The sequence below is a fragment of the Mustela nivalis genome (genome assembly GCF_964662115.1).
Source record: "Mustela nivalis genome assembly, chromosome: 17".
NCBI lineage: Eukaryota > Metazoa > Chordata > Mammalia > Carnivora > Mustelidae > Mustela > Mustela nivalis.
In genome coordinates, this window is record NC_139036.1 from 45,850,486 (window position 1) to 45,870,666 (window position 20,181).

The 20,181-nt window shown below is 38.3% G+C and overlaps 1 protein-coding gene across 7 annotated transcripts in view; it reads right to left on the bottom strand.

Annotated features, from left to right (window-relative positions):
• KANSL1 (KAT8 regulatory NSL complex subunit 1) overlaps positions 1 to 20,181 on the bottom strand; it is a 185,464-nt gene that overhangs the window by 18,731 nt on the left and 146,552 nt on the right. For all 7 annotated transcript variants that reach the window (XM_082706481.1, XM_082706485.1, XM_082706480.1 and 4 more), the window contains 2 exons: positions 16,832 to 16,944; positions 15,883 to 16,078 (listed from right to left, as the gene is read on the bottom strand). In XM_082706481.1, the coding sequence (XP_082562607.1) occupies positions 15,883 to 16,078; positions 16,832 to 16,944 (309 nt within the window). The remainder of the gene's footprint in view (positions 1 to 15,882; positions 16,079 to 16,831; positions 16,945 to 20,181) is intronic.

Here is a 20,181-nt window from a genome sequence, read left to right on the forward strand (position 1 = left end):
CTGGGTGGCTCAGTGGGTTAAAGCCTCTGCCTTCGGCTCAGGTCATGATCCCAGAGCCCTGGGATCGAGCCCCACATCAGGCTCTCTGCTCGGTAGGGAGCCTGCTTCCTCCTCTCTCTGCCTGCCTCTCTGCCTACTTGTGACCTGTCAAATAAATAAATACACTCTTAAAAAAAAAAAAAAAAAAAAAGATGGCTGATACTAACATAAAGAAATGAGAATTCAACTGTCCTTTCAGAAAAATAAGATTCTCTTTAAAAATTTTCTTTCTTTCTTTACTTGAAAGAGAGAGAACAAGTTGGGGAAGGGTCAGACAGAGAAACAGACTCTCTGCTGAGCAGGGAGCCTGACACAGGGCTTTATCCCAGGACCCCAGGATCATGCCTGAGCTGAAGGCAGATGCTTAACTGACTAAGCCACCCAGGCGCCCCAGAACCTATTATTTTTTTTAATCACAATATATATTTTATATTAAGAAATTTTAAAAATCACAACAAATATAAACAACTAAACCTGAGCAAGTGGAGATTTCATTTGTAGATTAACTGCTCATTCAACTTCACTTAGATGTCTTAACGTAAGGCACCTCGGTTCAAAACTGAGCTCATACTAAACTCCCCTCTCTTACCATACCCCATATCCAATCATGAAATTCTGTGGTCTCTACCTTCTTAATGTATCCAGAATCTGACCACTTTATAAACACTCTTAACGGCAGTCACTCTGGTCTGAGTCTGTATCTTTTCTCGTATTTTTTTAAAGAGAGCGAGAGCGGTGGTGGGGGATGGAGGAGAGGGAAAGTCTTAAGGAGGCTCCACGCCCAGCAGAGTCTGTTGTGCGGCTTGATCTCACCACCTGAGCTAAAGTCAGGAGTCAGGGGCTTAACTGACTGAGCCACGCAGGCACCCCTCTCATATATGAATTTTTTAAAATGACTCCTAACTCGTCTTCCTGCTTGCTCCTCCTTCCAACTAATCTAATAAATACGTAGTATGTGTGACCTTGGCTTACCAGTCCTCAGTGGCTCCTCCTCTCATAAGGAACAAGAGCCAAAGTTCTTGCAAATGGTGCGCACAAAGCTTTACAGCATCTGTCACCTCTATCCCTTCTCTGACCTCATTTCCTTTTACTCCCTGCTTCGCTCCTTGCTCACTCTACCACTGCTCTTTCCTCAATATGGCAGCCAAAATTCCAGACCATGGGCCTTCCCACAGTTACTCTCACTTCAGGTCTTTTTCTGAAATGTCACCTTCTTAAAAAAATTTAACTGTTATTTAGAAACATTTAAGTGAAAAAGAAATCTTGACTGTAATAACAAAAAACAAGAGTAAGTTTAACTAAAACTTGTAAAAACTATTAATAATCTACAAATTAATCTACAATCTTATTAAGGTTTCGCTGGGGAAGAAAGAGGCAAATAAGATTTAAATAATCATAAAACTGCAACTGAAAGAATATAGTTTTAAAGGGAGAAGTCCCCATAAAATCTCTGATAAGCAAAAATAGAGAGGGAGTAATTTGCCCTCCTACATATCAAAGTATTTTAAGATTACAGTATTTAAAATAGTCCGCTACAGAACAATTAAACAGAAAGAGAACTAGACCAGGGACGCCTGGGTGGCTCAGTTGGTTAAGCAGCTGCCTTTGGCTCAGGTCGTGATCCCAGCATCCTGGGATCGAGTCCCACATCGGACTCCTTGCTTGGCAGGGAGCCTGCTTTTCCCTCTGTCTCTGCCTGCCATTCTGTCTGCCTGTGCTTGCTCGCTCTCCCTCTCTCTGACAAATAAATAAAATCTTAAAAAAAAAAAAAAAAGAAAGAAAGAAAGAAAGAAAAAGAAAGAGAACTAGACCAAAGTATACATGACACCTTAATATGTAGCAAAGATGATATTTCTAAATGAATTAGTTTAGGGGCACCTGGGTAGCTGAGTCATTAACATCTGTCTCCAGCTCAGGTCATGACCCCCAGGATCAAGCCCTACATTTGGCTCCCTGCTCTGCGAGGAGCCTGCTTCTCTTTCTGCGTGCCACTCCCCTGGTGCTCACACTCTTCATCAAATAAATAAAATCTTAAAAAAAAAAAGAAAAAGAAAAAAGAATGTTTTTTAAAAAGGGAAAAGATGATCAATGGAAAACTGTGCTTTCAGGGCATTTCCATAATCTAGGGATCACATAAGATTCCCACAGAACACATGCCTTCCTCACCCCACCCCAGGTGAGCTCACTGTAAAAGATTACAAAGCAGAAAAGAACAGACTGATATGCAGCAGTCAGCAGATGGAAAAATGCGGAGAACTCATCCTCAATAAACTAGAAATGAAATAATTTTTGAAAAATGATTCCTAAGCCCAACGTGGAGCTCAAACTCAGGACCCCAAGATCAAGAGTCCCGTGCTCTACCCACTGAGACAGCCAGGCACTTCTGGGAATGGAGTAATCTGAAAGCCAATTTTAAAGTAAGTATATTGGCCGAAGATGCAGAAACCTCATGTTCTCTACCCTGGCAAACATATACAAATCTACATGGTTCTCTTAAAAAAATCGTAATGAAATATATTATAGTCGTTCAAACGGATAAAGAAAGGAATGAACATCATAAAAGAATAGGAAAGGATGAAAAAAAAAGAGGTTTCTAAAAGTAACCACAAATAAATTCAGAATGAAAAACATGGTGGGGCATCTGGGTAGCCGGCTCAGACCAAGGCCATGATCCCAGGGTCCTGGGACAGAGCCCCACATTGGGCTCCCCGCTCAGCAGGAAATCTGCTTCTCCCTTTACAACCCTCCTCCCTGCTCACGCTAGCTCTCTCAAAAAAATAAAATCTTTTAAAAAACCAAAGACAAAAAACCCCAAACAACTGACAAGTTTTTTTTGTTTTGGTTTGGTTTTTAAAGAAATAGAGGTGTTATTTTATTTTATTTTATTTTATTTTATTTTATTTTATTTTATTTTAATTTATTTGTCAGAGAGAGAGAGAGAGAGAGAGCATAAGCAGGGGAAGTGGCAGGCAGAGCAGGCAGAGGGAGAAGCAGGCTCCCCAATGAGCAAGGAGCCCAATGGAGGACTCGATCTCAGGACCTGAGCTGAGGGAAGGCTTAACCAACTGAGCTACCCAGGTGTCCCAACAGGTTTAACAGTAAACTAAACACAGCTGGAGAGAAACCTGAGGAACAGAAGAACAGGCACAAAAGTCTGAGAATAAAACAGAGCAAGACAGAGAGATGGAAATGGGAAGTATAAAAGAGAGAGATCTGGAAGGAGAGTAACAAGAACTACAACAATCTACATATAAACAGACATTCCATATTAAAGAGGAGAAAAGAGTAAAAGTTTAAAGAAATAATTTCCAAATTTTCAAAACTCCAGACAGACCTCTCAGAATGAGGATGAAAACCAAACCCTAATTGGCTAAAAATTAATTCATACATCTAAATATGTCCCTTGTTCTTGCAAAACATAAAAATAGTATCGAAGGTAGGGGGGTTGGGAAATTTAAAATTACCCTAGAGAAGAATGACAAAATGACATCAGAATCTTCATCAACAGTAAATACTGGAATGCAATGCAGTATCTTCACACTGCTAAATATAAAATTTTACATGCCATCACCCCATCATTCAAGAATAAAGGTTGGGACGCCTGGGTGGCTCAGTTGGTTGGACGACTGCCTTCGGCTCAGGTCATGATCCTGGAGTCCCGGGATCGAGTCCCACATCGGACTCCCAGCTCCATGGGGAGTCTGCTTCTCTCTCTGACCTTCTCCTCGCTCATGCTCTCTCTCACTGTCTCTCTCTCAAGTAAATAAATAAAATCTTAAAAAAAAAAATCTTAAAAAAAAAAAAAAAAAAGAATAAAGGCAATTTATAACTATATATTCACACAAAACATACTACATAAATACTGAGTTGTAAATTACTAAACCATTGTTGGAAGGCTACCAAAGAAGTGTTTAGCAAGGAGGAGAGTGGGACTCAAAAATGAACTATGAGCAAAAATGGTAAATGTGTGGGGCGCCTGGGTGGCTCAGTGGGTTAAAGCCTCTGCCTTTGGCTCAGGTTGTGTGATCTCAGGGTCCTGGGATCAAGCCCCGCATCAGGCTCTCTGCACGGTGAGGAGCCTGCTTCCCCCTCTCTCTCTGCCTGCTTCTCTGCCTACTTGTGATCTGTCAAATAAATAGATAAAAATCTTAAAAAAAAAAAAAAAAAAGAATGGTAAATATGTTAGTCAATATAAGGAAGTATGACTTTACAGACTAATTGGGAAGTATTTAAAAAACAAGGTAACTGGGGTGTCTGGCTGCCTAAGCTAGTAGAGCATCTAACTCTTAATCTCAGGGTCATGAGTTCAAGTCCCATGTTGGGTATGGAACTTAAACAAATTTAAAAAATAAAAAAATAAAAACAAGGTAACCAAAATATTAAAGATAAATTATAGATAATGAAAAAAAAAGATGTTTTAAAAAGAAGCATTCCAAAGTCCTATTATTCCCAAAATAGTAAGAAATGAAACCCAAAAGCAGAAGAGGAAAGAACAACAAAACAAAAACAGGCCAAGAGATGATAAGACTTAAAAAAAAAATTATGGAAGCAATGATTCCAAATCTAATAGTAATCAGAGTAAATGTAAATGCATCTCTGCTAAAACAAACGGTCACAGAAAAAGTGAAAACAAAGACATGAAAAAAGATATACCTAGCAAGTATTTATCAGGACATCCATTTAAAGTAAAATCATTACTAGAGACCAAAAGGGGAACAACAAAATGATGAAAGGTTAAGATGGAAAAGAAGAAATAACCATGAATTTGTCTGTATGTAACCAGTCATCCTGGAACTGTATGAATACATATGCATAAAAAAAAAAAACCCCAAACAGAAATGGAGATAGGAAATAAGAGAGGTTGTTTAAAAGTATAAACCTGCAGCTAGTAGATAAGTAAGTCCTGGGGACCTAATACATGGTATAGTGACTACAGAGACAAAAGTATTATATTATAAATATGCGAAGAGACTAGATCTTAATTATTTCTCCCACAAGAAAGAAATGATAGATCTGTGACATGATAGAGGGATTAGCTAAGGCTACAACTGGCAGGCATGCCGCACTATCAATGATCAAATCAACACGCTGTATACTTTAACCATACGCAATGTTACAGACCAAATATGTTTCAGAGAGAAACAGAAAGGAGGCCAAAGGACACAGAATATATGAACACAATTACTAAGCGCAAAACAGAAATTAATTTAGAACACTGAAGTCAACAAACGGGATACAGATACACTCACACCCACAACACTGTATTTTTTTTTTTTAAGGAAATGTGGACTATTTACAAAAGATGAACTAAAATTATGTCTATCAACATGGAGATCTTGAAACGGCAACAATGAGTTAAAAAAACACACACACTAACCAACTTGCTGAATACGTACACCGTGACAGCATTTACATAAATTTTCGTATGAACGTTAAACTAAACAATACATACTGCAGGTTCCTCATGGATACATGTATGTCCAGTAAAAATCTAAGAGAACCTGAACTGGGTCCATGATGCTAAATTCATGATAGTGGTTACTTCTGCAGAAAGAAGCAGGCAGAGGAGATAACAGAATAAAACAAACTTTCTTCATCTGTAATTTTCTTTTAAATATTAAAAAAAGGTTAAAATACTAACATTTAAGATGGTATGTACGTAATGTTTGTTATTATCATTCTTTATACTTTACAGAATTAAAAAAAAAATTAGGGAAGGAGGCAGGTAAACCTGTAAGTTTTTCCATAAACAGGGAATTCAAGTTCTTCACACAGTAAACTCAGTGGCGCAGAAGAGCTTCAGAAAACTGGCAGTTGGAGTAAAATGAAGTCCAACTATTTCTCCAAGTAGAGCAAAGGTGTATTAAGTAGGAAAGTTGCTGAAACCCAGGAATTAGGAGTAATACTTTTCCAGATTTAGAATTAAGAAAAAGATTCAACCATCATATGAGTAGAAGACTAGGACAAATGGTCAGTTTACTGAGTAGAATAGAGCCCCCCCCACCATCCTCCGGACCCCACCGCAATATTCATGCTCAACCAGAACTACAGAATGTGACCTTATTGGTAAACAGAATTTTGCTCACGTGATTAGTTTAACACGAAGTGATATACTGAATTGGGGTGGCCTTAAACTCAGTAAATGGCATCCATAATAAGACCATGTGAAAACACAAAGACACAGGCACACAGGGAAGATGATCATGTAAAAAGAGAGGCAGAGACAGAAGATGTGCTGCTACAAGCCAAGGAATGCTACGGTTTGCTAGCAACCATGAGCAAAGAAAGTAGGAAGCGACAAGAAAGGATTCTTCTTTTGAGAGCCTTCAAAGGCAGCAAGGGCTGTCACCTTGATTTCAAACTTCTACCCTCCAGAATCGTGACAGGAAACAAACACACCCAGCTATTAACTTTCTGTAGTGAAATCACAAAGTCTGGATAGATCAACTTATTTTTTTAAGAATAATGAAAGAGAAAAAAACCCTCAGCATGGGGACTGTGAGAATACGCAGAATAAGGGAAAAGGAAGCAAATCTGAGAAATTTAGAAATCCAGAAAACTATTAAACAAGTTTGGTAAAACAATTAATTAATGAAACTTCTCACATCTCCAGAAGAGTAAAAGATAACACAACTTACATGGAAACAGGGAAGATGAAAGGGCAGTAAGATGACATAAAAAAGGAAATATAAAATTTGAAAAGAATAAAAGAAAAAAATCGTAACTACCCATGGTAGCAGAACTAAAACCTACCTAACTAAAACCTACCTAAAAGGAACTATGGTCAGAACTAATGATACGGAGAATTAAAACAGGATGTGAGCAATGAACTTGTCTTTCTTCCTTTATACTACAAGAGAACCAAAGAGATGAGAACAATGACAGAAATGTTAACAGCTACCATCTGAGTATTTACCATGTGCATCCAAACTATACCAATCACTTCCATGTTTAACTGAATGAGGACACTGAGGAGCAGCAGGTAGTAAGAGCTAAACAAACAGGAGAGAAAACAGTAACAGAGATAACTAGATACTCCCACTTCCAACTACAAACTGGGGAATCAAGAACCAAAGCTAGTATAGAAGACCTGACAGGACCGGGGCGCCTGGGTGGCTCAGTGGGTTAAAGCCTCTGCCTTCGGCTCAGGTCATGATCCCAGGGTCCTGGGATCGAGCCCGGCGTCGGGCTCTCTGTGTGGCAGGGAGCCTGCTTCCCTTCCTCTCTCTCTGTCTGCCTTTCCGCCTACTTGTGATATCTGTCAAATGAATAAATAAAATCTTAAAAAAAAAAAAAAAAAAGACTCGAGAGGACCGTATTAAAATCCTGCAGCACTGTCCACTGCAGTTCTGCAATGATGGAAGCGTTCAGTATTTGTGTGACTTAAATATGGTAGCCACGACTCACATGCAACTGACTACTGAACACTTGAAATGTGTGTGTGTGTTTTAAAGATTTATTTATTTATTTGACTGAGATCACAAGTAGGCAGAAAGGCAGGCAGAGAGAGAGGAGGAAGCAGGCTCCCTGCTGAGCAGAGAGCCTATGCGGGACTCAATCCCAGGACCCTGGGATCATGACCTGAGCTGAAGGCAGAGGCTTTAAACCACTGAGCCACCCAGGTGCCCCTGAAATGTGTTTTTTTGAGGTACAAATTTTTTATCTTAATTTTAAATAGCTACACATGGCTACAGTAGCTACCATACTGAGCAGTGTAGAGCAGAACTGGTTAGCAAGATCGAAGGATTAAAAATAAGATCATTTTAATTCTATGCCAAAACAAAACAACAAATAATCACCCTCTGCTACCGCAAAAGACAGTGGAACAGTTTTAAGGGACAAAGGTTATGAGCTAAGAACCTGAAACATGGTCAAACTGTTGTTCTAATCCCGAAAAACTAAAAACTAAAATTAAGAACTCTATAAATGAGGGGCGCCTGGGTGGCTCAGTGGGTTAAAGCCTCTGCCCTTGGCTCAGGTCATGATCTCAGGGTCCTGGGACTGAGCCCTACATCTGACTCTCTGCTGGTGGGGAGCCTGCTTCCCCACGTCTCTCTGCCTGCTGCTCTGTGTATTTGTGATATCTCTCTCTCTCTCTCTCTGTCAAATAAATAAATCAATCTTAAAAAGAAAAAAAAACCCAATTCAATAAATGGGCATATATATATAAGTTATAAAAAGGACTATCAATAAACAATGAAATGTTACAGTAAAAACAAATCTAAATAAGCCTTTAAGTCCACTTTAAAAACGGAATATAAAATGAGAAACTTTTATTTAATAAAATCTCCATTAAAATCAAAGACTTTATGGAGATTTAAAAAACACTATTGTTTCAAAAAACAGAAAACAAAATGCTAAAAGCATGGGTGAAAAAAAAATCACATACTGCAACACTGTATCAAGGAAAGGAGAATGTGAGGCAAAAATTACTGGAGAAGCCATAAGTCACATCAGACTAGACACCAATGACATTTTTTAGAAAAATCAACATTACAGACTACAAATATAAGCAGAAACTACAGAAACACCACTTTAACCCAAATGCTATAAAAATTAGTAATTAAATAACGAAAAGTTTAAAAAGCAAAACTAACCATTTAGAATTTGGAAACTCAATTTGTAACTCTTGGGAAAAGAACTGAAAAACTCAAAGGCAATTTACAAATTGCAAAAAGAATACTTTACACATCAAAGGCTGTGTGGAATGCCATCCAAAACTACATGAAGAAAATACAAAAAAGTTAAACACTCATATTATTACATAAGAAAGAACAAAATAAATTAACTAAGCATTTGAGTAAAAGGCAGCGAGGAGAGAAAAACAAAACAAACAAACAATAAAACACCAACCCAACAACCAAGACCCAAGACCACAGGAAGGAAGAAGGAATTACAAGCAACTAACCAATCTTTGAAATGACTGATAAAATAGGAAAACTGCTGACAAGATTAATCAAGTAAGAAGAGACAAATGTAATTAAGACTGAGAAATGGACATAACTACAGATAATAAGGACTTAAAAAATGAAGAATGCTTTCTCTAAAATTCTGTATCAGTTAATTTGAAAAGTCCGATAGATGGATAATTTTCTGTAAAACAGATGCTGGTCTCAGATGGTCTTTAAGTTCCAACAAATTTTAAAGAAATTTAAAATCTTTAGTTTTCAAGAGCACAGCAAATGGTAAAGTGTTCTAATTCTTTCTAAGAAGTGTCATGCTACATCAAAATTAATACTGAACTTCTAAAAGGATCACCTGAGGGGTGCTTGGCTAGCACTTTTGGCTCAGGTCACGATCTCAGGGTCATGAGATCAAATCCTGTGTTGGGCTCAGCACTGGGCTAGGGCGTGCTTAAGGTTCTCCTCCCCACTCTTTTTGTCCCTCCCCCATCCTTTTCTCTAACCAAAAAAAGAAAGAAAGAAAGAAAGAAGAAAAGGCAGTATTGCCATTAAAACCAGGAATGAGATGCCTCATTGTGATCAACTATTTCCTAATACTGCTCTGTAAGTACATCACATCTAGTCAAGGAAAAGGAGTAAGAAGTGTATAAAGAGGTATCACATTATTTGTAGCCCGTCTAGAAACTTTAAAATAATCAAACAAAACACAGAGTTCACAGAAAAGTGTTCAGTTACAGAAATCAACAACACTCATAAAATAACACTAACAGAAAAGATCTCATTTCCATCACAAAAGTATCAAGAATGTAGGAAATATATAAAAACTGAATGAAGTGGGGCGCCTGAGTGGCTCAGTCACTAAACAGCTGCCTCTAGCTCAGGTCATGATCCCAGGGTCCTGGGATCGAGCCCTACCTACATCGGGCTCCTTGCTTGGCAGGAAGCCTGCTTCTCCCTCTCTTACTCCCACTGCTTGTATTCCTTCTCTGGCTGTGTCTCTGTCAAATAAATAAATAAAATCATAGAAATAAAAACGACATGATAACAACAAAAATAACTGAATGAAGAAATAAAATACTTGGATAAATGGAGAAATTACATCCTTTTAATACTATAAATTTTATCAATTTTATTTATCAAAATAAAGCTGTATTCATAATTTTCAATTAATCACAGAATATTAGTTCAAAGCATTAAGAAAATTCTTTTGGCTTGAGGACAGTTTATAAATAAATTATCAGAGCTTCTACCTCTATTTTATCTTCAGCTTTTCAAAATTTATTTTGTCTGTGTTTTGTAACAACTGCAAATGTCCACATGGCACTCCTGCTCCTTTCCAAAGTTTGACTAGTACTTAAAAGTTAGGCCTCCAATATCTATCATAAGAAGCCCCTGTCAATAAAGAATGTATCTTATTTGATATCAAGTTATTCACTTTTACTATTTTAAGGATTTATCTGAGAGCGAGAGCGCATGTATGCGAGGGGGGAGGGGCAAAGGGAAAGGGAGACAGAGAACCCTCAAGCAGATTCCCCACTGAGCGCAAAGCCCAACGTGGGGCTCAGTCCCAGGACCCTGAGATCATGACAGTAGCCAAACCAAAAGTCACCTGCTTAACCAACAGAGTGACTCCAGTGCCCTAAATTCTTCACTTGTAATACAAACTCACAATCATTTTAGTTCTCTAGTTTTCAACCACAAATATCACATGACACTGTGCCTTATGAGAATGTCCTAGTACTATATGTAATGTCCTACATATCCTCAAATGTGATACAAGAGGAAGAAGTGAAACCACCACTGGAAGTTCTCCAGAATATGACTTTAAAATTAACCCAGGGCAATCCTCCTATATAATTATCTTCTAACACAGACTATATAAAATTCCAAAATCACACCAGAGCACTGCCAAATCACCTGATAAGAAATGCTACCCCCTTATGTTTATTATGTTTATATAGCAGCATTATTTATTAATAGCCAAATTATAGAAGCAGCTCAAATGTCCGTCGATAGATGAATGGATAAATAAGAGGTGATGTGTGTGTTTGTGTACACAGATACACATACACACACCATGGAATAATAGCCATAAAAAAAGAAATCTTGCCATTTGCAATTATATAGATGGAGCTAGAGATTATAAAGTCAGAGAAGACAAATACCGTATGATTTCATTCATGTGGAATTTAAGAAACAAAGAAGGAAAAAAAGCACGAGAAACAAACCAGGAAACATTCTTAGCTATAGAGAATAAAATGATGGTTACCAGAGGAGTGGGAAGGGGTGGGGGCTGGGTGGAACAGGTGGTGGGGATCAAGGAGTGTGCACTTGTGATGAGCACTGAGTGACGTATTACTATACTGTGCAACTGTAGAACTATACACTGTATGGTATACCACTGTATGGTAACTATATTCTGAAAAATTCTGTAAGAAAACAGAAACTAAAAAGAACTGTATGATCTTAGAAATTAAAAAGAAATGCTATTAAGCCCAATCTGAAAATCTCACGGCATGTTCTTTTTTCTTTTAAAAATACTTGTACTATGATCTTTTATGAAATAACTTTTTCTAACAAAATAAAAAAGCAACCTTATATTGGACCCACATTTATTTTAAAACTTTTATTGATTTGAAATTTTGTTATCTAGAAACTATTGTTTTAGATTAATCTGTAAATATCTACCTCACAGAATAGCAGGGCAGGAAATAAACATTAATGATGCATGTTATAAAAATTTCCCCCTTGAGTGTTTCTTCACAGGCTTAGCTAACCACTGGCATCTACTAACCCAGGCCCCTAACAGTGATGAAATACACAATACCTAACAGTACAGGCAACTTGTTCTGATCTGCACTATTACAATAAAATGGTGATACAGGTCTACCAGCCTTACTGATTTCCATGGAAGAAACCCCACTCTCCCAATCTCAAAGCTCTCAGTTCTCCCAACTCTGACATTCATGACACCCTGGCAATTCTTCCTTAGGACTAGAGTTTTTAAATCTACTGCATCCCAAGAGCTTTGGAGCCTTCAGACTATTTTTTCCTCTAGGATTACTATTGTTATTGGTCTGTCTTTCTGACTCCAGCATCTTTTATGGCCAATCTATTCCAAACATAAACTACTTTATCTCTTAAAAATAGCTTATAGGGGCGCCTAGGTGGCTTAGTGGGTTAAGCCTCTGCCTTCGGCTCAGGTCATGATCTCAGCGTCCTGGAATGGAGCCCTGGGTCGGGCTCCCTGCTCAGCGGGGAGCCTGCTTCCCCCCACCCCTCTCTGCCTGCCTCTCTGCCTGTCAAATGAATAAATAAATAAATCTTTAAAAAAATAAAGTGAAAATAGCTTATAAAACTGAAATTCTCTAAAATCTAGATGATAAAACCAAATCAACAGTTTGGGCATTCAAAGCCTTTCATTATTTACTGAGAGGCCTCATTCCTATTTATTTCCAACAAGTTTAACCTACTGAGCCCCCTTCATTGTAGTCACTCAATTTAAGATACTAAGGACATAAAAACAACCTTTTAGGACCAGAAGAAACGTGCTACTACACTAAAAGTACATCTCGATAGTTTCATTTTTTAAAGATTTTATTTATTTATTTGAGAGGGAGAGAGACTGCGAGAGAGCACAAGTGGGGTGGAGTGGGAAAAGCGAGCTCCCCAGGAAGCAGGGAGCCTGATGTGGGGGTTCAGTCCCAGGATCCTGAGATCATAACCTGAGCCAAAGGCAAATGCTTATTAACCAACTGAGACACCTAGACACCCCAGTACATCTCAACTGTAAGATACATTATATTTTCAGAAGTGCTGGTAAAACTTGATGGAATAAAATTCCAGCTGTCATTCAGCTAAGATAACTGTCCTGTAAAACTGAGCAAGTTCCCTTAAGTGAGTTTTATATTTAGATTTACAGTAAAGCAGAGATACTGCAAAATATGTAGGTAAGCCAGTAACAATGACATTTATAAACATTTGTTTTTCATATTCCATACTTGTAGATAAACTAGAAACCACCTTTCTTGGGTAGTAGTAAATGTGGTAGGAGGGGTAAAAACAAAGGTAATTCAAGTCAATCCAGAAACATGTAGTTCCTGTTATTAAGACTTTTTTTTTTTTTTTAAAGATTTTATTTATTAACTTGACAGAGAGAAATCACAAGTACACGGAGAGGCAGCCAGAGAGAGAGAGAGAGAGAGAGAGAGAGGGAAGCAGGCTCTCCGCTGAGCGGAGAGCCCAATGCGGGACTCGATCCCAGGACTCTGAGATCATGACCTGAGCCGAAGGCAGCGGCTTAACCCACTGAGCCACCCAGGCGCCCCAAGACTTGTTTTTTTAAACTTAGAAGCAAATCCTATTATTGAGTGTGAACTCAATGCCATTTACCAACATCAGAAAATAGTTTATCTGTTAACTTCTTTGCTATCTAGGCTCTGTCATTAAAAAGTAAGCTCCATGAAGGCAAGGGACTGGGTTCACCAATGAAGCCTGGAGATTACCTGGAACACAGTGGGCACCTGACAGAGTACTGAGTAAATCTGCTTTGCAAATCCAGCACCACAAGATGATAAAAGGCAAGTACCACTGAGCAAGAATAAACAGTGAGCAACCAAGATAAACAAAATGGCCTTTGCCTCCAACACTGTCAGAACTCCAGCTTTTCTGCTATAACCAGCAAATGGATTATTTCCCCAAACTCAACATTTCTTTTGTCTTATTTTCTATGTAGTTTACTTTCCATGTCAGGGTGACTGTGTTTTAGAAACTGGCAGTGGAATCGGAGTCTTCAGTATGTTATATAAGTGCCTTCAAAAGTACATTACATTTTAGGCACAAACCAGAAGAATCTACTGTGAATAGCAACAACAAGGAATGTTTACTAGTTCACAGATTGAAAAGAATCCAGGCCACTCTAGAACACAGAAAATTTTTATAAAACCCCTAGATGTCATGACACAGTGAGACTAGCAAACTGCCAAAACGGAGGACACTATTTACCCGTGAGGTTTTTTGTTTCTATTAAGAGCAGAGGCATGATCAAAAGCTTTCTTTCATTTGACAGTAATATACTGTTTTCTTGCTTTCCCAAAATCAGCACTTCAACCTTTAAGAAAATAATTTGTATCTATAGGACTATTAATAAAAAAAAAAATTGAGACTCAAATGTCAATGAGAAACCTGCCAAATACTCATTTTCTTCTTTTCTGGTACTTTGGTAATTCAGAAATTCTGAGGAATAGACAAGAGAAAAATGGCACACCTGACAGTTATTTTTAACTTACATTGCTTTCCTTAAAAACAAACAAAACAACAAAAAATCATGGCAAAGTTCTGTAGTCCAACTACATACTGTAACATTTGCCAAACACTGAAAATCCACTGTCCAAATATTAACGGTTCCAATAATTCTCTCCCCTCTTGTCAGCAGTTTTCTCATCAGCAAATATAACGTTAAAAGCTCTATCATAAGAAAGATTTCCCTTCAAATAAGCTATTTCTCTGCTCTCCTTTACAGAAGCATTCTTTCAAAGTGTTACCCTAAACAATTCCCTCAATTCCTTGCCTCCCATCCTTTCCTGAACCCAATCCAAGCAGAATTTCACTGTTCTCCCATCAGCAAAACTGCTCACACAGATCTCCAACAGCCTTAACCCCACCACACCCAAGAGCCAGTTCACAGTCTTCATGGACCGGGACCTGGCCGCAGCATCTCACACGCTACCCTCTACTTCCTCTCTGACCCGTCACTCATTTACCTTCCAAGTAGGTGTCTCATTTTCTTTGTTTTCCTTCTACTTCACTCTTCACTCTGTCCCAGTCTCTCCCTTTAGACTGCCTCAAGGCTTAATTCCATCTGAGCTCCCCAGCAGTCCCTATTCCCTTCATCTGCTACATTTTTCTCCCCAGTACTTAACACTATAGGACATACCATTATACTTAATTTATTCTTTTATTTTCTGTCTCTACCCTCTAGAGTATTTCAGGAGCACAAACATTTCTAACTGTTTTTGTTTAGTGTTGTATTCCCAGTGCACAGAACAGACCTAGCTCACTATAGGAGCTCAATAAATATTTGCTGAATGAGTGAAGGGGTGAACAATAACCAAAGTCCTAACATAACAGCCGCTTTGTATCTGTAACTTATCAGCCACACACCCCACATAAGCAAGTCACATGCACTTCATTAAATTTCAAACAACCCTATGAGGTCTCTAAGGCTTGCAGGGAAGAGAAGGGTTTGGGAGGGGAGCTGGGAACTGTTAACATGCTCTGAATCACGAAACTACCATGTGGCAGTGCCATGATTCAAACCCAGGTTTATCCTCTTCAAAGTTAATGCTCTTAATTACTGCATGGTATTAATTTTACTGAAGTATTATTTCATTAGTTTTGGAATAAATCCAACTCTGTTACTTAAAGAGGGAGCAATCAAAACTTTCCTGCACTCGTGAATTTATCTCCATTTTCTCTGTGAAGACAAGCATTATTTAGTTACATCAATTAAAAAATTTTAATTGAGATTCTTATTCGAAAGGAAAGCATGCCACATTCCCATTTTCAGTGATAACAGAACAAGTAGGAAGCACATCACCTTCCTTCAAAGTGCTGATGGCAGCGCTTAAACTTCTTTTCTCCCATTTCTATTAAAAGTCTCACACGTCAGTGATTTCCAAAACTGACTAAAGAACCACCTGGGAGTTTTTTGTTTTTCTGAAAACAAGAGTCCCAGGCCCAACTGCACAACAACCAAATCAGAATCTCTAGGAAACAGGTGTCAGGAACTCAGTATTTTCTCAAGCTCCCCAGGAAACTTGGGTGGTTCGCCAAGTTTGGAAAACACTAGTTAAATGAACCGAGGTTGGCAAGAGACTAATAATTCTATCTGAGCCCGTGGCTCACCATTTAACAATGACCAAGTCTTACTGGTACTGACCTTCCTGGAAAGAGGAACGATGCTGTTGGGTCGGACAAGCCTTCGTTTCTTACAGCTCAGCACAGGACGTGTTCGGGCTGCCACACAGGTGCCATCGGTTGATGAAGAAACTAGATTGAGTCGTTGCTTTTTTTGTAACTGTTCTTCAGCATCAGAGATGTCACCTGGAATGTGGTCTGCCAAGATAGGCTGAAGACTATACAAGGGGAAGGAGAATATTCACTTCTCAGAAAACAAGGAAACAAAGCCTCTAATACTGGTTCCAACCCCCTCTGCTTACACATGTTCACAGACACACGTATCTAGAGCAGAAGCATGTCACTTAATGTGTGTGTGTGCAGCATCTATGCTTAGTTTTAAGATTTCTGGTGGACAATAACATCATGTCTGAAAAGTGGAAGTCAGTAAGTGACCATCTCAGGTTCCAAGTGATTAAGCTCTCTTCTACAAGAGAAACGCAAATAAAGAAATTCGAGGAAATTGCAACTGGTAAGAAAATTATTAATCTTGCAAATGTTAATGAGCTGCCTCAGAATCAGTTCTTCTGTAAAATTCAATTTTTAGGGATGGGTATATATCCTTTACTTGCAGAGGGATTCCTTCAACTTTCATACAATCCAGATATTCAAACCTAGCTTACATAAAAGAGTTTATGTAAACACTTCTCAAGAAGTCTACCAAGACTAAGACCAACCATGACTCACAAAAGTAGGACCTTGTATTTTTTCCCCAAGGTGAGTTAATTTTAGGCTACAGTGAGTAGAAGGGAAATACATTAAGCATGCTAATTAAAATAGACCTGATACAGTAAGAAGCATGCACAATACTATTAAGCAATAAGGTTTTTGTCTTTAAACCAGGGTTAGTCCAAGCTGGAGATAACTAAGAGCCCCACAGTTCATCTTTTACAAGCCTACTGTACGTAGGAAGTAGAAGACCTAAAACTTACGTGTTAATAACTCCATTGACAGGTCTCAATGCTCCACATGATTTGGTAGATAATGACTCTGAAGGATGACCAGAGGCACCATGGTTTTCTAGTGGCTGAGAAACAGACTCAATCTAAAGGAGAAAGATAAAAATACATGATAACATTTAACCAATAGCATCCACACTTCATTTAAATGAAACACCCCAAATTTCTGACAACTAACCTGCAAAACCAAACATGTATGACTGAGGGTAAAAAGTAAGAGAATTGGCTTTTGTTTTGGCACGAAGAAGGGTAAGGAACCAAAATATTCAACAGACTAATATTAAATGCTAACTGATGGGGAAATGCTTTAATGATTCAATGGAACAGAAGCTTAGCAAAATAACAACATGGTAACAAGAATATTCAAATAAGGATCAAGAAGGATACACAGGTTCAGTATCAAGGCAACTAAGACCATATAAATGAGTTAATACCTGCTTAACTTCACAGTGTATGCTGGAAACCTCCTTCTAAAAAAACCATACTTTGTGTAAATATATGTGCTTAGGCTAAAATAGAAAAAAATTAATAAAAGCTCCGTGAGTAACTAATTACCTAATGCTATCAGTTAGTAACCACTGTCTCTGGACTACACAAATCAAATATATGCTTAGGACATAAGCTGGGAAAAAAAAAAGGGATGTGGGAAAGAATCTGGAGCAGTTTGAATTTGACTATTTCAAAACAAATCATGTATTCATTAGGCTCAAAGGGGCTAGATACAGACATGAGATGTGAGTCTTATGGAGTATCTGAGTTACAGTCAATAAAGCCATAGATACACTTACCCCTCCACTTGTGTTACTGGAATACTACAGAGAAGTGGTGGTCTTTGTTTCCTTAAACTCAAAATCACTTTAGGGTGTGCTTAAGTTCTCCTCCCTGTAAATGCTACCAGTCCATATCAAAGCCAGTATTTTAAGGCTGAAATTCTGTTTTTCAGTATTGTTCAATTTCGTTTTGATCTTTTTAACCCCAGGGAGAAAACACCAAGGATCTGCAGAACAGAGCAGTTTTAGGTAACTATCAAGAAAGGACAAGAGCAGGGAGCCTGGGTGCTCAGAAGACTGAGCGTCTGTCTTTGGCTTGGGTCATGATCCTGGGATGCTGGGATTGAGCCCCATGTCGGGTCTCTGTTCAAGGGAAAGCCTGCTTCTCCCTCTCCTACTCCCCCCACTTGTGCTCTCTCTCTCTCTCCCCCCTTCTGTCAAATGAATAAATAAAATCTTTAAAAAAGAAAGGACAATGGACTGGTAAACTAATTAAAATGTTTCCATATGAATTAACCAAAAAGCTAGATCACAGTATGTAAGCAGAAAAGACATAAGCAAACTACAATGAGTGAACACTGGGAAATGTTTTTAGAGACAGCCTGTACATGTACTAAAGTACCACAATCAATCAATATTACCATATCATGGCAAATTTGGCACACATACTCATTGCCTTAAATGCTTTCCTCTTGGAAAGTGGTGTTAAGTAGCAGTATTTGTAAAGATGTTCGTATTACTCAATCCTAAACATTTATCTTAAAGAAATAATCCAATAAACGCATTTCCCCAAATCTCATACACAAAGATGATTACTGCAATGGTATATCAATAATCAAAATGCTCAACATCTGAGACAGTTGTAAATTACGCTACAGCAAATCAGAGTACTAAAAGTAATCACAAAAGACATTTCTTCTTCCTTTATACCAAAAGAATATTTAAAAGTTTAAAAAAAAAGTCTTTTATGTAGAAATGATTTTAGAAAAAGATTAAATTCAAAATATTTTTATTATAACTGTGATGACTATAAATGCACAAACAATGACAGGACAAAAAAACAGTGTTAGAGGTAAATTTTTTAGATAATATTTTTACATTAAAAAAATAGAGGGGCGCCTGGGGGGCTCAGTGGGTTAAAGCTTCTGCCCTCGGCTCAGATCATGATCCCAGGGTTCTGGGATGGAGCCCCATGTTGGACTCTGCTCGGCGGGGAGCATGCTCCCCTCCCCCCGCCCCCGCCTGCCTCTCTGCCTACTTGTGATCTCTGTCTGTCAAACAGATGAATAAAGTCTTAAAAAAATAAATAAATAAAAATTAAAAAAAATAGAAAAGCTAGGGGGCGCCTGGGTGGCTGTCATTAAGTATCTCCCTTCAGCTCGGTAATGACCCCAGGGTCCAGGGATCAAGCCCCACATTGGGCTCCCTGCTACACAAGGAGCCTGCTTCTCTCTCTGCTCTCCCTGTTTGTGTTCCCTCTCTCGCCATGTCTCTGTCAAATAAATAAGTAAAATCTAAAAAAAAAAAAAAAGAAAAAGAAAGAAAGAAAGAAAGAAAGAGAGAAAAAAAAGAAAATCTCAAATAGCCTCCTGAATTCTCATGAAGATTTACTATTCAGGCGGAACCTCAAAAAACCCAAACAAACATTAAGGAGTTAATATTCAGGCTGACATTGACTAGATGTGTGACTCCAGGGATGCTACAGCTTTCCTAAGGTTATGTAAATTCTGGTTTAGATAAAGCAGTTTCCTTTCAACACGAAATTTCTGTGACTACGAACTTTTTGCTGGTATACTGTATCTTTTTTTTTTTTTTAAGATTTTATTTATTTATTTGACAGATAGATCACAAGTAGACAGAGAGGCAGGCAGAGAGAAACGGGGGACGGGGGCGGGGGAGCCTGATGCGGGCTTGATCCCAGGACACTGGGATCAAGACCTGAGCCCAAGGCAGAGGCTTTAACCTACTGAGCCAGGTGTCCCTGGTATACTGATCTTAAAAACTTCAGTCAATTTTACATTCACTTAAAAGCATTTAACATTAAATTATGGCAGAGAGATGATCTATATATCTACACATTTTATAAGGTGTCCCCATATAGCAGGTTGAACCCTCATTTAATTAAGGTTTATTTTGTAGAGATTATGGGAGAATTAACTGGAAGGACACCTATTCAAGACGAAAATGCTGCCATTCTTTAATACTATCTTATTTCAGAAATGTACAAAAAGTCTGAAGAAAAAGCACAGAACATCAGTAATCTCATGACCTACAGGTAACTGCTAATATCTTGTTTATCCTGCCTACAGATGTATATATATTTAGATGCCATTAATATTCAACGTGAATTTTACTGATTTTCTTAGAGGAACTTAAAACTTTCCTGGACACAGTTCAGCCCCCAAATTAAAACCGAAGGCAACAGGCAAAACATTATTTAGCACAGAAATGTTTGTCAATGATAAAACAGCACATAACAAGCCATCAAGAGCATGAACCTCAGAGGGAATGTGCCTAGCTTCTAGTCATACAAGGACACACTCCATTATCAGA